The 20,023-nt window shown below is 37.1% G+C and overlaps 3 protein-coding genes across 4 annotated transcripts in view; all 3 read left to right on the top strand.

The window, feature by feature from the left end:
• LOC113063276 (ras-related protein Rap-1b) overlaps positions 1 to 8,057 on the top strand; it is a 48,970-nt gene extending 40,913 nt beyond the window's left edge. For both annotated transcript variants that reach the window (XM_026233551.1, XM_026233559.1), the window contains exons 5-8: positions 1,023 to 1,163; positions 2,389 to 2,532; positions 5,976 to 6,091; positions 6,208 to 8,057. In XM_026233551.1, the coding sequence (XP_026089336.1) occupies positions 1,023 to 1,163; positions 2,389 to 2,532; positions 5,976 to 6,062 (372 nt within the window). In that variant the 3' untranslated portion in view covers positions 6,063 to 6,091; positions 6,208 to 8,057. The remainder of the gene's footprint in view (positions 1 to 1,022; positions 1,164 to 2,388; positions 2,533 to 5,975; positions 6,092 to 6,207) is intronic.
• Positions 8,058 to 8,489: 432 nt separating this feature from the next.
• LOC113063264 (malonyl-CoA-acyl carrier protein transacylase, mitochondrial-like) lies at positions 8,490 to 11,315 on the top strand. The gene is made up of 4 exons (XM_026233524.1): positions 8,490 to 9,481; positions 9,600 to 9,687; positions 10,530 to 10,747; positions 10,872 to 11,315. The coding sequence occupies exons 1-4, from the start codon at positions 9,080 to 9,082 to the stop codon at positions 11,274 to 11,276; spliced, it is 1,113 nt and encodes a 370-aa protein (XP_026089309.1). The 5' UTR covers positions 8,490 to 9,079; the 3' UTR covers positions 11,277 to 11,315.
• Positions 11,316 to 15,091: 3,776 nt separating this feature from the next.
• On the top strand, positions 15,092 to 18,886 carry LOC113063249 (E3 ubiquitin-protein ligase Hakai-like). The gene is made up of 6 exons (XM_026233504.1): positions 15,092 to 15,132; positions 15,723 to 15,881; positions 15,970 to 16,073; positions 16,172 to 16,255; positions 16,362 to 16,435; positions 17,575 to 18,886. Exons 1-6 carry the CDS (start codon positions 15,120 to 15,122, stop codon positions 18,602 to 18,604), a joined length of 1,464 nt encoding a protein of 487 aa, XP_026089289.1. The 5' UTR covers positions 15,092 to 15,119; the 3' UTR covers positions 18,605 to 18,886.
• Positions 18,887 to 20,023: the final 1,137 nt, after the last annotated feature.

Below are 20,023 nucleotides of genomic sequence, written 5' to 3'. Positions count from 1 at the left end.
TTACTAGACATATTACACGTTACCTTTGACAACCCTCTTCATTCTCCATGGGTTTGAGAAGCTCTGAGCACTTTCAGCACACTGACCCAGAGCAAACAAAGCTGTGGGGTTATTGATGTGCCTCTTATCAGGTCACTTTACGTTCAGCTCATACAGGATCTAAGCCGTCTGAGCTATCATTTAGAACTGCGGTGTAAAAAAAAAAAATGTTATTATATATTTGAAGGCGAGACATTACAGGCAAAAAATGCTGTTTTTAATGCACTCTTTAATTATGAGGTTTTGTGGAAAAATGTGGTTTTTTTTACTAGTGGAAGGAAAATATCCACTCCATTTTCTCAAAATTTTCTCCTGCACGTAGCCTAATATCTGCTTCAATAATTCTGAAATACACCAATCTTACCCGTCTGTAAGGTTTTTACCGAGGGGTTTGTTCATGCATAATTTGCCTGGTTTTATACAACATTTTATTTCTTAAGAATTGTGAAAAATGTATTTTCCCCCTGGCTGTTGACCATAATTTCTGATTTATAAAGTGATAAAAAGAAATATCCAATATCACTTCTGTAAAAATAAAACGATCATTTTCAACCAGGCTTTATCCAATGTTAATATTTGTGTTCTAGAAATGTATGTTAATTAGCGCATTTTCAATTCTGTAATGCCTCATCTGCACATGTGACCTCAAACTTTTGAACAGAAGTCCCATCTGGTATTCTCAGGTTAAATGCAGATGGATAACATTAACTTTACAAATGTATTATTTATTAAAATCAAAGGACATTTTAAAGTCTCATCAGGTTGTGCTTTTGTTTTTTTTGTTTTTTTACATTGCTTCAGTTATAATTCAGTTATATAATAACTACAATAAACCAGTAGTTTTTGTACAATATGTTGGTATGGTATGGGTTATTTCATATTTGGTCCGTGTTACTTCAAAAAAGCTTTCTTTTTGTCTGTCAGTCCCTCAGCTCCCCCATACACTATCTGAACTCTCGTCCTCCTCTTTCTCTTCCACTCAGGAACAATTCACAGCCATGAGGGACCTGTACATGAAGAACGGCCAGGGCTTTGCACTAGTATACTCCATAACAGCGCAGTCCACCTTCAACGACCTGCAGGACTTGAGAGAACAGATTCTGCGGGTCAAAGACACGGATGATGTGAGTCTTGTCCATCTCTAGAAAAACTCATCCTGCCCTGCCTTTAGCTTTCATCTCGCCCTGAGCCCTCATGCTCACCGTCGTCAATAAGGGCGACCTTTCGGCTGTGAAGAGGCTCGTCTCTGTTGACATAAGAACAGAGTTTTTTCTTCTTGTCCACCTCTCTCTGTCTGACAGTTCTGGTTGGGCAACAGTTCGGAGTTTACTCAGTGTTTATTTTGATTGCCAACCGGTTTATCGCAAATCCAGAAGTGTTATTGCTGGAGGTCGCTAATAGGTATACCGTTTTTTTGTGTGTGTGTGTGTGTGTGTGTGTCTTTTCTTAAACTAACATGACTTAAACTAACAAGATTGCATGTTTCCTACTGGATGAGAATCGACATAATTCATTGAAAATGACTGACTTCCTATTGCAAAAGTAACTATTTGTGAATGTCCCTTAAGATATAGTGTCTTTTGTCACAAAGTTGGACTAGGCTTAGATTGAATTGCAGCCAAGTTTGTAAGGAGGAAATAAATCCGTGTGAAAGGTGTGTGTGTAAGAAGTCATTCTTAACTGTTTGTGAGAAAGATAATAGTGTGACGACCTCAGTTGACCTGCGCTATTTCTGTGCACTTCCTCAGCTCAGCTGATTTAACACTGGACGTTTCGGTTAATTATTCTGCCTGGCTGCCTGCTTTGCTTTTGCTTTTTTGCTTTTTTCTTTACAGTCAACTTTTTTGTTGCTTTGAAAGTATCTGCTGAAATCAAATGTAAATGCTTTGTCTCACAGTTTTACTTCTGCTATCAGATCTGGGCTGTGTCTGAGTTGTGTGGGAGTTTTTAGCTGCGTTTGTGGTATTGTATGCAAATGTGAATGCATCTGAAGCCTCGAAATGACCTAAGGTTTCGGCTATCGCCTTTCCTCCCTCTTTTTCTCTCTTTTGCAGTATCTTTTTCAGTTAAGGAATTACAACAGCTGTTGCAAACTGCGGGCCCTTAAGAATGATTTCGGCTATTATAGCAACACAGTTTCTGCGAATGTCTCTAAATAGCTTTTCTGATGAAAAACAGATAGAGAAGTTGGAAGTGATGAACATGTAAACTTATGTTTTCACTTTTTTGTGCTGAACATGCATATGAATTGTCTAATCTGTCTGAATTAGTTTGAATCCCTAAACCATTGTATTATCACTTGATTTCTTGATCCGTAAATGAAAACTCAGTCGAAGTGTTTCTCTTCAGGTGCCGATGATCCTGGTGGGTAATAAGTGTGATCTGGAAGACGAGAGGGTGGTCGGGAAGGAACAGGGCCAGAATCTTGCCCGTCAGTGGAATAGCTGTGCTTTCCTGGAGTCCTCTGCAAAGTCCAAGATTAACGTCAATGAGGTGAGAATGACGTATAGATAGAAAATAAGGCCTCTTTTTACCCATTATGTTATAAAAAGTCACATTTCATGTTAAAGCAGAGTTTTTACAATGTAAGACCTTATTGAAGGATTTTTTTTTATTAGAATACATGATAACACTAGGAGGGACAATTCTCACATTTAACTAGTTGCTTATTAGCACGCCTGTTATTAACATATTGGTAACATTAACATATTCTGCATGACAATGTTCTACAGCCCTAATCCTAACCAATACCTAATCTTAACAGCTATCTTAATTACTGTTAATAATCAGAAAATTATGAGTTTGAGGCAAAAGCTGTAGTTAATGGCAAGAATTGAACCTAAAAAAAAAAAAGTGACCGAATACATGGCTGCTTGATGCCAATAGAGAATGTTTGTAAATGGTGTCGAAACAATTTTCACTTAAGAAAATGGTTGGAAATGAATTAAACGGGACATTTTGAACTAGAATTTTTGAACCCTTTGAACTTTCTGGTAAAACTAACTTCAATACTTCAACTTAAAAAAATCCTTTTTTTATATACATCATATGGCTTCCACCAGCAGGGGCAGTTTTTTATACTAAAATATAAAATCATTTCTTTACAAACTAACATTTGTATTAAAAACAATCTATAACCCCCTCCTAAAATAAATTTTTTATGAAAATCTTTTCAAATGAATTATAATTTCTAATTCTATTGTAATGTGTAATGTAATGCACCGTGTCTTATATTTTAGTTTATTTCTTTTTTTGTTACCTGGATCACTGAACACACAGACCTTGTTTTTCTTACTGTGAACTGTCTACCACAGAATACTCAAATATAAAGCTTTTCCATTATCGATTGTTGTCTTAATATTTGAAATATTTAAATCTGGGAGTTGAGAGGTGAATCTAAAAGGGTGTTTTTAATCGTAGGTAAAGCTTTATTCAGTAGGCTGTGTATGGGCATGATCTTTTCCCCCAGTTAATTATCAGTTGAGGTCAGGCTTGGGTTGTCTTCTGACATGCCTGTGCTGGCGTCACCATGGAGCTGAGGTCTCAGAACAGTGTCATTGTCAGCTAGTGATATCTCTCCATGAAAGCGTGGTCACACATTAGCAAAGCAGGCAGTCATCTGAACCGCTCGGACACAGAGGGTCCTTTTGTGAGCAACACGACTCTGCCTACATGACATAGAGCTGCTTTGAGTTCAGTTTGTTAAAAAAATGACAATCCAGGCGGTTGTAGCGGGATGCTATATGAAACCCCAGTGCTGGTCTTGAGTCAGTCCTGTAGTTTATGAGAGGTGACTGAAGGGCAGAAGGTGAGGATTTGAAGTCTTCAAGCTTTTTTATCCCACTAGGGCATTGCTCCAGGATTACTCATTGACTTTTGTCCAAGCACAGACCTGCATCATCATTAAAGTCTCGGACTCTCCCATAAGTGATAACTAATATATGGATCTTCAGTTGGAGCTCTCTCTCAATAAGATAATAAGGAATTTCAGTTGCACGTGACCACAGTCAAAGGGATTCATCACTTTCAGTTAATGCAGCCAGAGACATTTACTTTTTCACAAGGTGCTTTTTCTAATTTTCAAAGCCCAAAATGACTCAATCTAATAATAATCAGTACAGAATTAAAAGCAGTAGGAAACGACGCATCTGTAAATATATGAGCTCAAAATAACTGATTTGCATTATTATGCATTACTACTTTTTTAGTCACCAATATAAGAAATATAAAAGAAAACATTAATTTTGCACATTCCAGATAACGGTTGATACTGCTTTGTTTGAAACGCCTTTCATTGGTGGATCAAAATACATTTTCAACAACAACAAAAAAAAGATAATTTTGCGTTAATTGTATAAAAGCTGAGTTTTTATGGACAAAACCATGCCAAAATCCAATTAGACAGGAAATTACAGGATTAGAAAGGACATTTAGTGCTGCCAGGTCTCTCTCTCTCTCTGTCTCTCTCTCTCTCTGACATTGAATTGCATCTGTATCTTTTAGTTTTTTTCTGCTTTCCTTTCAATGAATGAAAGAAAAAAGCCATTTATTGATTTGAAGGGGTTTAGGCAAGTCCATTTGCTCGGTTGTTCTGCACAAGTTTGTCAAAACCTTTTGGTGCATCCTGTATATCTGCATCTGTTTATCTGGCATAACTGAGATCATCTGTTGTTATGTACAGTATAGAAAAGACTGGATTATGAGCTTATCCTTCTCAACTCGCATCCCAAATCTGCCTCTCTACACGACATATGGTAGCAGAGATCTTATTACAAATCCTGCTATATGACCAGTGTTGTTTAACATCAGTAGCAAACATGCAAATGTGTTTGTCTGTAACAATAGCTCTGATCTCTGGTGGTGGTGTAAAAGCTGCAGATGTTGTGTGGAACTGATTGATGATGCAGGAGCTGGTTTTCCCCTCTGGGAGCTGTGAACATCTGTGTGGGGAAGTGTCCACACCTCCGACTGACTGATTTCTCTCGGTTTCAGGCTAGAGCGGTAGTTTTAAAAACACCACCTGAGTTGGAAGCTTGGTTTTGTGGTTTTGCTATAAATCTGATCTTATTGCCACAAAGCATATGGATTTCACACATCATTAGACAAGGAAAATAAAATTAGTGTTAAGTTTACTCTGACTGGTTAGTAGGGGTGTGCAATGGTGACTTGACTTCCTATCATAATTGAAAGTTATTACAACAGATTCAAAACGTAAAGTCCCCATGAAAGCTGTTTGCGTTTTCCTTCAGGAATTTAACATATTTATGAGTTAAACAAATGCAAGACAGCCATTGATTTTACCTTTTACGTCAATTGGAAATAATGTGGGTCATTGGATCATTGGTCTTTATATGATAGGTTTATTGTTTTTGTTTGTGTTTGTTTTTGTGTTTCTTGTGGTGTTCTGTTTTTGTTTTGTGCTTTTTTGGCTTCGCTATGTTTTTATGTTTGTTTGTTTTTTTTGTTATATTATGCTTTTTCATTTTATAAATCGTTATCTAAATAGTAAAAATTACTTGGCACAATTTTTTGTTTTGTTTTGGGTCTTAGTTTTGTACTTATTTTATTTGTGTGTGTGTTTCTTGTTTTGTGCTTGTTTGGCTTCGCTTTGTTTTTAGGTTTCATTTCATTTTATGAATTTAAACTGTAAAAATTACTTGGCACAATTTTTTGTTTTTGTTTTGGGTCTTAATTTTGTGCTTTCTTTTGTGTTTTGTTTTTAAAATACAAATAATTATTTAAACAGTAAAATCTTCTTTGCATAATGTGCATTGAGTAGCAAATATTTCATGTTCCACTCTACAAAACCGTTTTGGAGCTAAAGTGACACTTTAAAATACAGGTTGACCACCTAATAGTGAATTCTGAGACAAACACATCTAGTCTGATGGTACATGTATGTATTCACTGAGACATGTTTTTGTGTGTGTATGCAGATCTTCTATGACCTGGTCCGGCAAATCAACAGGAAAACTCCAGTACCTGGAAAGGCCCGCAAAAAGTCCACCTGCCAGCTGCTCTAATACACAGCTGTTCTTTTGCTCTGAGCCAGGTAAGATCAGGTTAGATTATAGAAACCATTGAAAATGGGTTCTATTTAGATCTTAATGAAGTGTAATTGCACTTTTATTCCACTCTTTTTTTTTTTTTTTTTCTGTCTTCCTGCAGGTCTGATTTACTGCTGTGTCTTTCAGCAGTGCCAGCATTCCGACGTTACTAAAACCTAACATCGAATGGACTTTCCTATGTGGTGATGCCCCTTTAACAAACCAACCAACCAACAACCAACCAATGGATTCAGACTACAGTACCATGACAGTTTTTTGCACATAGATAACTATCATCACTTTCCAATGTCGCGAGTAAGAGATTTTTACATATAAATATATAAATATATATTCTAACTGTATGCAACTGAATAAAACAATTAAGTGAATACAGAGCTAGACAAAAATAATTGTAAAAAAAAATACAGAGCCTACACGCAGTGTTATTGCTAACGGAGACAGCCACCGTTGTAAATGTGAGGAGGGAATGTCTAACCAGGCTGTGCACGTTGCCATGGCAATTACAATGATATTTATAAGCACCACTATTTTAGCCGGAGAGGAAGTCCAAAGAGCTCCTATATAAACCATTCTTACAGCTAACTTTCACTCTTTTTTTTTCTTTCTTTTTTTTTGTTGATTAATATTTTGTAACTTTGTTTCTGCTTTTATTCTAAATATGATTTCTTCATTCTCTGCCTTTTTTCTCTTTTATAAAATTACTAGATTTTTGCTCTATGGAGATGTTATATTCACAACAGCTATTGATGAGTTTTACAGTAGGAAAACCTGTGGATACAGTGATGTACATGTAAAAAGTGCAAAAATATAATTTTTTTTTTCTCACCATCATTGTCCTTAGCCTCAGATGTTGCCTTCAAAATGCGTGTCAAGACCTTTTTGTGTTTCTTTTTTTTTTTTTCTTTTTTTTTCCCAAGGATTCATTTCCATAATCTTAGGTCCTCATACACCATGCCGGGTTTCTTTAGTTTACAAAGAACTTTGTACAGCAGGCTTTTTTTTTTTTTCAAAAAGGGGTATTAGTAAAGGGGTTTGACTGTTTCGTTTTAGTATCCGCCTGAAGCTCATCTTTTGGATGGTCTCATAATAAATAGTCAAATCCGTCTTGATAAAGCTGATCCTGATAAAATTTAGGACATAAACACAATATTTTAAAGAATTGGGGGTTTTAATACACAGGAAAAACAAAATGTACAAAAAACCAAACTTAAACATTGCCCTTCTCCCCTTGCTTGAGATGCATCTGGTGTAAGGATATGAAAACCAAATATTGGATCCATTCAGTAAAGAGTGAGGAAAAGACATCTGTTAGTGACTGTTTCGACTTTGTAATATTTTGCCCTGTTTTCTGTCTTCGTTACTGTTGGATTAACTGAATGTGGGGGTGTGGGGTCTTTGGTGTTAAGCGAGAAAAAATGGGAAGAATTGATTTAAAAAAAATTCATTTTACATCAGGTGTAATCATAAAGAGTGTTCGTAAGAGACGAATGCACAGATGTAGCATTCGATACTGGTCTTTGCAAACACCGAAATGTCTCTTTACAGGATGCAGCATGCGGTATGTACACGTAATGAATTGTTTCTGAATGCTTTGAGGATTTGCACTGTGTAAAGAGAAGAACACGACTCCTAGGGAGCGTCCGAGCAGCAGCGGACGCAGGGTTAACATTACGAGTCGTGTGTTGTACTGCAAGCAAATGCCTTGATGCTTTTTAGGAATTGAGGGGTGGAAAAAAAAAAGCCTGAAGAAAATAAAAACTTCACGTGAGGACCAGGACTGAGACAGAGGCGCAGTGTTTAAAATGCAACGTCGTCTGCTTCTGATGGGGCGAGGGTGGGTGGGTGGCCAAGTGTCAACTTAAAAGCCTTAATTAAAAGTGGTGCAATTTTGTATAACCGAGCATCTGTAGTTTAATAAATTGGATTGCCATGCAAGGGCTCCCAAGAAGCCAGTTTTTGCCACTTGAATGTTTTGTGTATTGTTTCAGCATTTTCTGTCAGACCAATAAATAAAAAAAACAAAAACGTTCAAGTTGCTCTCTACCATGATGGGACGTTTGCTGAAAAGGTTCATGTCTGATTCAGACTGAATCAGAAAATGGAAAAAGTCTGGTATCTGGTGCATGGACTAGAAGGAAAAGGAACAGGATGACTGGCATCTTTCACTTCCCAGAAACAGAACGGATGGGTTCTGGTAACATGGCTTTCTGCAGATGAATACTTGTATACATGTACTCCAATGCTTTATCCACTGATGAAATGTTCATATGGCATCTGTGGTCTATCCTGTGATTTCAGACCTTAAGTCACTTCACAATACACCATCATCACTAACACGAATTTATTCGAAAATAAAAACATATTATCTAGCCTACGTGGCACGAGATTAGTTAAATTGTTTTTTTTTTTTTGGCGGACAAATGTAATTTGACAATTTAGTTTTTGACAAGTTGACCAGTAGGCATGTTGACACTTGACTATTTAATCTATAATTCACAAAACTGCATAATCAAAAATGTTACCAGCCAATGCAATATCAAACCATTATTTTGTCAAACGGATAATGTAATCAGGTTTATACATGTATAACATAAAATATTCTCCTGACACCTAGCAACGACCTCATTTATGAAAATATTTCCGTATATTTCAATAATGAATGTTAAATGGTGTAATGTGATCTCCACTACACGAGGAGGCGCTGTACTCTTGTAGTTTCCCAAACGACATCTAATGTAAATAGAAGAAAAATACACACATGACGTGGGAAACACGATAGTGCTACTTAAGTTTAATAATGATTTTGACTTTCTAAACATTAATTTAAATGTAATAAGCATGATATAGCAGAAATACTCTACAGTTCGTGTGACGTCAAGTGCGAGTTGTCTTTCCGTGAGGCTTCAAAACCAGAGTGGTTTGCATTTGAGTGTTCAGAAAAATATGTTAATTGCAACACAAACGTTTTTATCATGAATCTCAGCGTGACTCTCAAGTGTTGTAGTAGAGCTCGTTTGCTTGGGAATAAGATGGCTGTGTGGCACTGCAGAAGACTGTCAGATGTGTCGTCTGGTGACAGTCAGCCGAGCTCTGAGGAGGAGAAGCCCAGGAGAACACGCAGGGCTCCGGGGAAAGCGTCTGTCCTGCTGTTCCCTGGCCAGGGCAGTCAGTTTGTCGGTATGGGAGAGGGACTCTTGAAGTATGGGAATGTCAAAGAGATGTTCGCTGTAGCCGAGAAGGTGCTTGGCTATGACCTTCTGTCTCTGTGCCTAAATGGACCCGAGAAAGATCTGATGAAGACTGTTCATTGCCAGCCAGCTGTGTTTGTCTGCTCCCTGGCTGCTGTGGAAAGACTGAACCGTGAAAATCCTGCTGTAAGTTACCCACAAGATCACTTGACAGCTCATCTATTAGGATTTGCTGTGTCATGCATGTATGATTACTATTGCCGTGGTCAATATTAATGTCAAACTCATTGACCCCCATCTGCAGGCTATAGAGAGCTGTGTGACTGCAGCAGGTTTCAGTGTGGGGGAATTTGCTGCTTTGGTCTTCTCTGGTGCAATGCACTTTGCTGAAGGTAAAACTTATTAAACATGCTAAACTGGCTATTTCAACTGCGTTTTTAAAAGTGTGAACCATATCCAGATCACAATTGTCCCCTAAATCTAAATAAATAATTTATTTCCATAAAAACTGAATACAAAATAAATATTTCAATTTTATAAAACATGTTGCATGTAAAAAAAAATACTTTTATTTGTATTATGACAAGCACATAGTAATACAAATAATACACCCCTACATTGTCATAATTAGTAAAGATATTTGTTAACTAAACTCTAAAACGGACTATTTTAAAGTCGTTTTTGTTAAATGAAGTAAAGCTGATGCTTAAATGAAAAAGTTGCTGTGGGAACTAACTGAAAATAAGAATACTAAAATTACTAAAACTAAAACACCTATTCATTAAATTACAATTAGAAAGGAGGGTTTAAAAAAAGAATTAAAATGACAAAAGCATATAACAAAATGGCTTAAACCTTAACATAAATTATATACAGACACACACACATATACGTATATTATTCTCATTATCTGAATTATTCTTCACAAACATAATTCACATTACAAACAACTATTATTTGTATTCATTATTATCGCTTTCAAATCAGCATAAATTAAAGGCGGTATCATATGTACCATCATGATGTATGAGTACATCATCATACATATTTTTTTTCATCATAGTAATAAGATTGTTGTTGTGGTTTTTTGCAAAAGCGTTGTAATTAAAAATAATTTCACATTCCACAAAATCTAAGCATACCTAAAAGTAGTCGTCTTTGCGTATTTTTCATATTTCATATTAAAGGTTCACCCAGATTAATTTATTATAATGGCCCTGTTTTCTGCTCACAGCTTTGTTTGCAGTAAAGGTGAGGGCAGAGGCAATGCAGAAGGCCTCTGACCTCGTATCTAGTGGCATGTTGTCTGTGATTGGCCGACCTCAAGCCAACTACAGATACGCCTGCGTCCAAGCTAAGGAGCACTGTTTGTCTCTCGGTATCCAAGAGCCTGTGTGTGCCACTGCCAACTACCTTTTTCCAGATGGCAGAGTAATAGCTGGACACAAAGAGGTAAGATCAGTCATATGGAATCAATGCAAAGAGCTTTATTCATGAGAAATATGGGCTTTAAAAAAGTTTTGAAGTCCTGACTTTAAAGCAATGCTGTGCTTTTAAAAACCACTCTCTCACACAGGCTTTGGATTTCCTTCAAAACCATTCCAGAGAGCTGAACTTCATGAGAACGCGACTGCTGCCGGTTAGCGGAGCCTTTCACACCGCGCTGATGGAGCCAGCGGTCGAGCCTCTGAGAGACGTCCTCAGAGAGATAGAGGTACGGCGGCCAGAGATCTCCGTGCACTCCAATGTGGACGGCAAGCGTTACATGCACGACAAGCACGTACGCAATCAGCTGGCCAAACAGCTGGTGTCTCCGGTGAAATGGGAGCAGACGCTGCATGAGATTTATGAAAGAGCCCAGGGGCAGGAGTTTCCTCACACCTATGAGGTGGGACCTGGGAGACAATTGGGCTCAACGCTACAGAAGTGCAACATGAAAGCCTTTAAGAACTACACACATGTAGATGTTGTATTGCCTTAGGACTGATGTGCAGTAAAACATGTTACACTTGGTTTTCTTCTTTCAGATAAATGCAAAAAAGACAAACTCTGATTTATTTTTACAAATTTTATTGCGCTTTTTGGTTTGGAAAGTCCAGCTTCCTTTAGTAGTGCAGAAATGCTTTTAGAGGAAGAGGTAACAAATCATTGGCCCAATTATCCAGCAATAGACCCAAAACACACACAAAAAAAACTAAAACAATCTTTGACTTGCAAAATCCCGCACATATATATACTTATATATGTGAACCAGCACTTCATTCAAATCAGTTATAAAAGAGAATTTAAAATAAGCCGTTTTCTATAAAAAAAAATGGAAATAAAATCAGCCGTGGTTATATTTGAGCCAAAGACCAGCTCTTGACCCCCTCAGTGTCACATTCAGCCTTCATCTTCATTCCAAGCTTTAAGGAAGATAGACGCAGTGACCAGAAGTAAAGCAGATGCAAGTATGCATGTGGTCCTGCGAGAGCAGTCAGAAACGTGCAAGTTGGATACCTGAGAAAAGATCACAACAAATATAAATTAATTTAGTTTATACCACATTTTCTCTTAAATACCACTGCCAAACCTGACCTGAAAATATCAATCATTTTTTATTGTACATTTTTAAGCCTAAAGAAATGCATTGAAATTAACAAAATCCTGAACAATCTTTAAAATTTCTGTAGTTATTATTATTGTTATTTTATAATTGGTCGTATTAAATTGGTCAAAAGTGACAGTAGAGACATTTTAAAATAATATTCGATTTCAAATCAATGCTGTTCTTTGGAACTTTCTATTCATTAAAGAACTCAAAAAATAAAACACAATTGATAAGAAGTTATTTTAAATTATACTAATATTTTACAGTGTTATGGTTTTGTGAATTTGTGCTGAGCATTTTACCCAAGATTCATATATATTTACAGACACAAAATAAATATTATCCATACCAAGGCTGCCCACTTCTTGGCCTCCTGACCGCAATTTTGTAGCTGTGGAACAAGCCAGGATGTCCTCAACATTGGCATAATTTTGGACCCCCAGACGTTGCTGAAGATCCTGCTTAAGACAGTTTCGTTATTAGAAATGCATGAATAGATATTAAACCACACCGAATTCATTTGAAACAGCTCTCAACTCACCCAGAGAACGCTCTCCTGGTTAGGACATAAGGATAAATCCCATAATTCAGGGGCAGTTGATCACGCCATTTGTAGTCCAGTTCGTCCCCTATCAGAGCCAGCTGTCTACCAATACGCTGGGAAACACCGCTGTTTCAGACCAAAAAACAGACTTGTGTTTAAAACACTGTGTTATATTTTATGATATAACAAATCTGAACATATATTTACCTCATGTCGTTGGTATAGCGAGTGTTGTGGTCTACCTCACCAGGTCCAGCCCGGAGGGATGTGGCGTTTTTCCGCTGTTTCGTTTCTTCCACCATTGTGTTCTGAAAGGTGTGCGATCATGTTTATGAAACTAATTCAACCGTCTCTTGCATCACATATAACCATGCATTTGCCTAGACTCAGTGTTCTATTTCCTTTCTCTGCTGCGGTTCTTCATTTTGTTTGTGTGGAGGAAGAGGACTTTGTTATTGCGACCTGCCCTTTGTGGTCTCACGTGACCTGATCCTGTAGCTAATTGCTTTCAACAAACTGCCATCACTCTGTAAACACACAGGCCATGTGACATGTGCACACTGGGTGTGTCTCTGTCTGTTGCTGCCATAGAACATGACATCATTGCCCATACAATTCAAGTTTCGAAAAACACCTGCAGCCATGAACACAACTTCCTGAATTGCTCGAGGACTCTGGTCTCTGTGGTAATAAAACATGGAAGAACGCAGACATGCACAGCTCAAAAAGCACCATAAAGCTGACTCAGTCCTCGCCTTTGGCCTTACTTTTCGCTATTTGATGTTATGAAAGCACATGCGATTAAAATACCTTTTGATTATTTATAGTATAAACAGTCAACACATTTATAATGTATGAGGGTCTAGCAGGAGACAAACAAACGTGTTTTCCTTCTCCTTCATGTGACTGTTGAAAACATCAGGTTTGATGCAAATGCTCATTCAAATCAGCCAAACTGCTCAAAGCCGAGCAAACTGCATCTTTTGTTTTGAACAGGTACATTGTTTATCGACATATAACCAAAAATGGATCGTGAATCTTGTTTTTTGTGTGTGTGTGTGTGTAATAATACAGACTATCGTGTCAAAATTTACTGTGACGCACAATTTTTTGGAGACATTGTCAACATTCTAAGACCAGGAAACATCAAAAATAATTGAAGAAAATCTTAATTTCTTACTTTTACATTTGTAAAGCTTTCTTTTTCACTTAATATATACTTATAAAAAAAAAAAAAAAAAAATATATATATATATATATATATATATATATATATATATATATATATATATATATATATATATATATATATATATATATATATAAAATACAAGTCAATTTTTAGATGGCTACAAAGTACTAGTTTGTATCGTCAGGCATGCTGCTGAATATTTCTTGAAATATAATTTTAATTTATTCATATTTTTTGTTTTTAACGGTAAGATTCACCATGCACTTATTTCCTGTCAGCAGTCAACATGTTCCCATTTGGCTTGAAAACAAAGGACAGGTGCATAATGGAAAACAAAAGCCAAGATCATACCTTGTTTGTAGATTAAAGTGGACGCCGCCCTGCAACATTTCAAGATATCGTGTTAATACAAGGAAATTTTGCTGTTAGTATTATTTGATATATAAAACTAGTAATGAATATTGTCCCAGACTTACAGCAGCGTCCTTTAATCTCGGTGTCTTCCTGTGATGTGTCTCAGCTCAGTGATCACCTGCAGTTTTACATTCAGGAAGCAGATGTGGGTGTCTCTGTCATTTCTGGCCAACAGAGGACACTGTTGAGGGTCGGATATCACTGCATTCATTCATTAAACACAGATCTGAACCAGATGCATGAGCTCATGTTGTAATTCAGTCTGCTGGGCCAAAAAGCAGACGTAGAGGATCTGGACCTTTCTTACGTTTCCAAAACCCCAATTGCTTCCATCTCCTTTCTATGTGTGGTAAGTATTGAGCTGTGTGCTCAGTAATGGCAAGTGTTGTTCGTCCTGTGACTTATTTATTTATCTGCAGGCCAGTTCACTTGGTTTATGACTTTTGCTTTGCACCTAAATTAAAATGTATCTTCTTGTCCTCCCACTTTGGCTTTGAACCCCAGCCACTTTGCTGCCAGTGGACCTAATGTTCACACAACGCCACCTGGCTGTTTTGCTGATAAATACAATTAAATCATATATTCTCTCTCTCTCTCTCTGTCTGTCTGTCTGTCTGTCTGTCTATAGAGTGTGTGTAAATTGTATGTACTGTAAATATTACTGTACGCGTGTGTGTATAATGGAAGACTTACGTGTAAATGTATATTTAAAGGAACCATACTCATTTTTATACTACCATTATTTTCCACATTTTAGAATAATAGTATTCTGTAATCTAAAAAAAGTCTATAAAAATAGTACCTTGATGAGGTGCATCCCGGGATGATTTTTAAACCGTGTTGAAGGAGTTCAGTTCAGATGTATGCTTTCCTTTCATTGTCTGATGCGGTGCATCAATTAAAATTTTATTCAAAATTTTACATTGAGAGTTCACTATTCATTTATGTAGATTTTCAATTATGAATTAATGATTTATTTCCTTTCTTTCGTAATCTTGAGGACTTTTGTTACAAAAACAATTTGAGGCTTTTGTTTTGAAATGCACAAACCGGAAGTGCAGTTGAGCAGTGGCTTCACACCGCTATGGACCACAGTGGTAAGGAGGGAAATTTATAGCGTTCATTCGAAGGTTTATTTCACCCAAAACTTGTTTTATGTAACCAAAACACATATGCGCTGGGTTTTTACACATGTTTTCATATAGATAATCGAGCTGCTTCATGAATGTGCCTAGTTAAAAACCTTTTCCTGCAACACTATCGGTAAAGAGGCCATGGTCTATGTCAGTGTGGCGTTAAATCTTTCCATTAGATCCAGTTTGTTCAGCCTCTAAAGAAAGTCTCCAGCATATTGTAAATAAAAACACAAATATGTTAAATCGTGCATTCCTCTGGGTTGTTAAATATAACATAATTATGTGTGAGCGCTGTAAGTTTCCATACTGCTCTATCGTTCACATTACTATCATCAGTATAAACCTCACATCAAAATCAAGTCTTATTTACAAACAAATGTTTTATCGTTTATGTAAGTATAATGGCCACGAATCAATACAGGTTACAAGAAGATATGTTTAGATAGCTATAAGTTACTCATACATGCCAGTTAATCAAAACAATCTCTGATTCTGCATTAATACCATATGAAGGTCAAAACAAACTATTAATTTGTCCTTTTTTCATGCAGACAATGATATGCAGGGTACGGACGGACCGTTAGGTGGTCCTGATGTCAGAAGGAGGATCCCCATCAAACTTCTTCCCAAACAGGCCAGGAATAAACCTGCCCCTCGACCCCAGAGACCAGCGGGACGGTTACCGTCCAAAGCCCATTCTGCAGAAGAAGGTATTGTGTCTATATATTATTTTCCACATTAGATATTATGATGCACTGCAAATAGAGCTTGTCTCCTGATCAGTGTTTCTGCTGAAAGGGTTTAACTTCAAGCAGGAGGATAGATTTGATTGCGGCGTGAAAGCTGGAGATGCTTTTGCAAGCCAGCGTCGGTTCCCACAGCAGCTGTACTGGGATTACAAGGTAAAGGTTGCAGAAGAGGAATTTACCCACCTCTCAGATGCTCGTTTTTAAAATGCTGTGAACACTCTTTGTCTCTCTATCTCTTTAATTTTTTCTAGCTAAATTTGATCGGTGAAAAAGATGAGACACCTGTTCATTTCTGTGACAAATGTGGACTGCCAATTAAGACATACGGCCGTATGGTGAGAATAGTTGACGTGTGTAATGAACGCATACAATCTGCAAGCCACAGCTTTCTGGTGACATGAATTAATACTGACATGACTTCATTAATTAAATTCTTTGCAGATCCCATGTAAGCATGTTTTCTGCTACGAGTGTGCATTGCATCATGAAAGAAAGGGTGACAAGATGTGTCCAGGGTAAGTAAAATACGATTTATTTTTTTTTTTTATAAAAAAACAAAATAATGCCTCTAAAATTACTAAAATACACTATAATAGAGAATGCTTCATAGCTTCATGCAGATATATGATCATTAATATTCTATGTATATTATATTATATAACTATACTATATTATAGTTTGGGGTTTAGATGTTCTTTAATGAAATTAATGATTTTATTCAGCAAGGATGCAATTTAAAATCAAAAAGTGACACTAAAGGCATTTAAAATATTACAAAAGATTTCTAGTTCAGATAAGTGCTGCACTTTCTATTGATCGAAGAATCCTGCAGTACAGCTGTTTTCAAAACTGATATGAAATGGCTGTTAGTTATGGCTTATGAAAATTTAGCTTTGCCAACACAGGAATAAATTAAATATTAAAATGTATTAAAATAGAAATTAATTAATTACGTTAGTCTTATTTCACAATATGACTGTATTTTTGATAATATAAATGCAGCCTTAGTGAGCTTAAGATACTTCTTTCAAAAAAAAAAAAAAACATAAATGGTAGTGTAGCTAAAACAAATTCCATCTCTGTTCTTTTACAGGATTTATATATATATATATATATATAAATACTGTTACTCTCCCTTTATTCAAAAAAGTGAAAAGTGGTAACTACAAAAGGAGAATAACAGTGAGCAGATCTGTTTTCTATTATTTGATGTACTCTTTGATCTTGCACCTGGCCCCAAGGGGATTTTGGATGTGCGTGCTTCAACTCTTTCTATATATAGAAGGATAGAATGATTAATATAAGTTGAATCATTTTCTACAATAAGGTTTTTAACCCGAGCAAATTCAAAATGTTTTATGCAAACAGACAATTGCAAAATAAAGTTGAAATCTAGTTAAAATAATAATGCAATGAAAATTATATTTAAATTATATTAAGTAATATTTGTCTACATATATTTTGTACTCAAAACTGAAATACCACAAAATATCCCTCATAAATTTTTAATGTCATCCTGCAATAAAAATGATGAATCATTGTTACAAATCGATTATGTGGTAAATATTTAATATATGTTTTCCAGCCCTAGTTTGTACTGATATGCACAGTGTTTTACTGATGTTGCTTCTACATGTGTCCTCTCTGTTCCCAGCCTAAACATGTACAGCTGTACAGACCCGGTTCAGCGGATTGAGCAGTGCCAGCGTGGCTCTCTCTACATGTGTAGTATCGTTCAGGGTTGCAAACGCACCTATCTGTCCCAAAGAGACCTGCAGGCTCACATCAACCACCGGCACATGCGGTCCGGCAAGAGCTCCAGCAGCCGCTCTGATTCTCTCCACCTTCCTCCCGCCTCGGAGGTGACGGACCGCTTCCGTGTGCCCCCACCTCACCTACCCAAACCGCATGTGCTCATCCCTCCTCCTCTGGCTCATCCAGGACACGACCCCTACAGCCAGCCTCCCTCTGCCTCACACGATGACCTCCGACCTCCGCAAGGCCAACCGCCCGGAGACATGGGACCATCCCGCTCTCTTGCTCAGGAGACCTTCCGAATCTCGACCGTCACCACACGGAAGCACAGCAACCTCATCACGGTTCCCATCCAGGACGATTCCGCGAGCTCCGGACCATCCCGCGACCCCCTGCCCCAGCCCAGCAATGCTCCGCCCCCTCACCATCACCCTGGAGACTATCCAGGTCAGCCTGTTGTGACCCATCCACATCACATGATGGCGCCGCCTCAGCAGCACTATGGCCCCCCGCCGCCCCCTCCCCCCATCAGTCATCCCATGCCGCACCCGGGACAGGGCTCAAACACACCTCACATGGTTTTCAATCAGGCCCCTCCGCCGCTGTCATCCGTTCCCCCTCCCATCACCCCGCCTCCTGGGCACCTCATTGGTCAGATGCCCCCGTTTATGAATCATCCTCCTCCAGGGCCGCCCCCTCAGCATGGAGGTCCCCCTGTCAATGCCCCACCTCCCCACCATTACAACCCCCAGTTTCCCGAGGACAAGAGCACACTCAGCCCACCGTTCAACCAGCCCGGGGGCTTGAGTCCAGGAATGTGGCCGGCGCCCAGGGGTCCTCCTCCTCGAATGCAGGGTCCCCCTCCACAGGGACAGATGCCAGGGCCGCATCACCCCGATCAGGGCCGCTACAGACCGTATTACCAGTAATAACATGCTTTTTTTTTGTTTTGCTAAATAAAGTGATGTGGTATGTAAACCTGGCTGGGATTCGAATGGATATTTTATAGTCTGAAACTATTAACTGTATAGTAAAGATCATTACTGAATGGTGTGTTAAATCTTGTCGTCAGATATTCAAACATTTACTTTTTAATAATTCAGCCCATACATGCTGCATTTTAGGGGCTTTTGTTGATTGTTGAATGTGTTGTTTCTTGAATGTAATCAAAATTAAATGTACAAATTAAATGTGTTTTATTGCGTTCTTCATCTAGTGTCTTAAATATTACTTTTTTATGAATATCTGACAAATAAGAACTGAGTTTGTCTTTTCTTAGTGGTTCAGAAAGTTTGGCTGAAGAAAAAAAAGATATATTAGGTCGGGCAGTTTAACACGTTCACTTAATTAGTTATGAAAAAACGTGATTAAAATATTTCAACGAAATTAATGCGTGCATCATCCAAACCTGTACATTATCTTACATTTCATATAGTTGACCGTTGACAAATGTGATGCAGGCCAACAACTCCATTAATGCAGTTATGCCATAAAATTTGAGATATTGGTTAAAAAAATGCCCCTTTATGAGTCTTCTATGTATATCATATGATAAGAGATATAAGCAGCAGAGAGGAGTATCATGTGATGGGATGATGAGTGGTGATTTTGTCCTGAATATCAAAAGTTTGAATGTGATTTTATACAACAGTTCAGTAAATAAGAAGTTGATGTTTATATTTTAAACACAATATGTGTTTTGCTCAATTTTGCAGAAAACAAATTACATTAAAAGCCATAGCAGAGTATTTGCATGTACCATTTCATAATAATAATAATGATGATAATAACTCATAGCTCACCCAAGAAATAAAAACTGTAATCATTCACTCACTCTCGTGTCATTTCAAAACTTTCTTTTGTGGAACATAAAAGAAGGTATTTTGAATACTGTTGGTAATAAGGCCGTTTTAGTAATGACTTTCATTGTATGAAAAAAAAAGAGATGTTTCTCAAATTATCTTCTTTTATGTTCCATAAATTATGTTAGGCCGTTGTAGCCTAAATGATTATGTATAATACATTTTATATTGAATCAAATAAAATATTTATTTCTAAAGAAACAATTTGTAATGTCTACTTTACTTTATAATACTTTCTTATTAAACACAAAACTAGCTTTAAATAATCTTACTTTAATAACTGAATTTAATTGGTACATTAGTAATTGTTTCTAAAATGTATTCTTTTTCCAGTCTTTATTGGCTGTTTGCAAATTTTGTAAAACCTTCATGTGACCATTATAATACTTAACATATTCGCCATTTAAATATACAATTTATATATATAATAAAATAAAAGGCGGGTTACTAGTATTTTCTTTACTTTTATTCTATTCAATTTGTTGT

Source organism: Carassius auratus, chromosome 4 (genome assembly GCF_003368295.1).
Source record: "Carassius auratus strain Wakin chromosome 4, ASM336829v1, whole genome shotgun sequence".
NCBI classification, from domain to species: domain Eukaryota; kingdom Metazoa; phylum Chordata; class Actinopteri; order Cypriniformes; family Cyprinidae; genus Carassius; species Carassius auratus.
This window is presented reverse-complemented; position numbering and strand designations above follow the sequence as displayed.

Bases quoted from the DNA above. Each gene is read 5' to 3' on its own strand.
- LOC113063249 (XM_026233504.1), top strand. The intron at 15,882-15,969 runs GTATTGTGTCTA...TTCTGCTGAAAG, and splicing joins AGCCCATTCTGCAGAAGAAG to GGTTTAACTTCAAGCAGGAG. The intron at 16,074-16,171 runs GTAAAGGTTGCA...AATTTTTTCTAG, and splicing joins AGCTGTACTGGGATTACAAG to CTAAATTTGATCGGTGAAAA.
- LOC113063264 (XM_026233524.1), top strand. From the start codon at position 9,080: ATGAATCTCAGCGTGACTCTCAAGTGTTGTAGTAGAGCTCGTTTGCTT. The intron at 9,482-9,599 runs GTAAGTTACCCA...CCCCATCTGCAG, and splicing joins TGAACCGTGAAAATCCTGCT to GCTATAGAGAGCTGTGTGAC. The intron at 9,688-10,529 runs GTAAAACTTATT...TTCTGCTCACAG, and splicing joins TGCAATGCACTTTGCTGAAG to CTTTGTTTGCAGTAAAGGTG.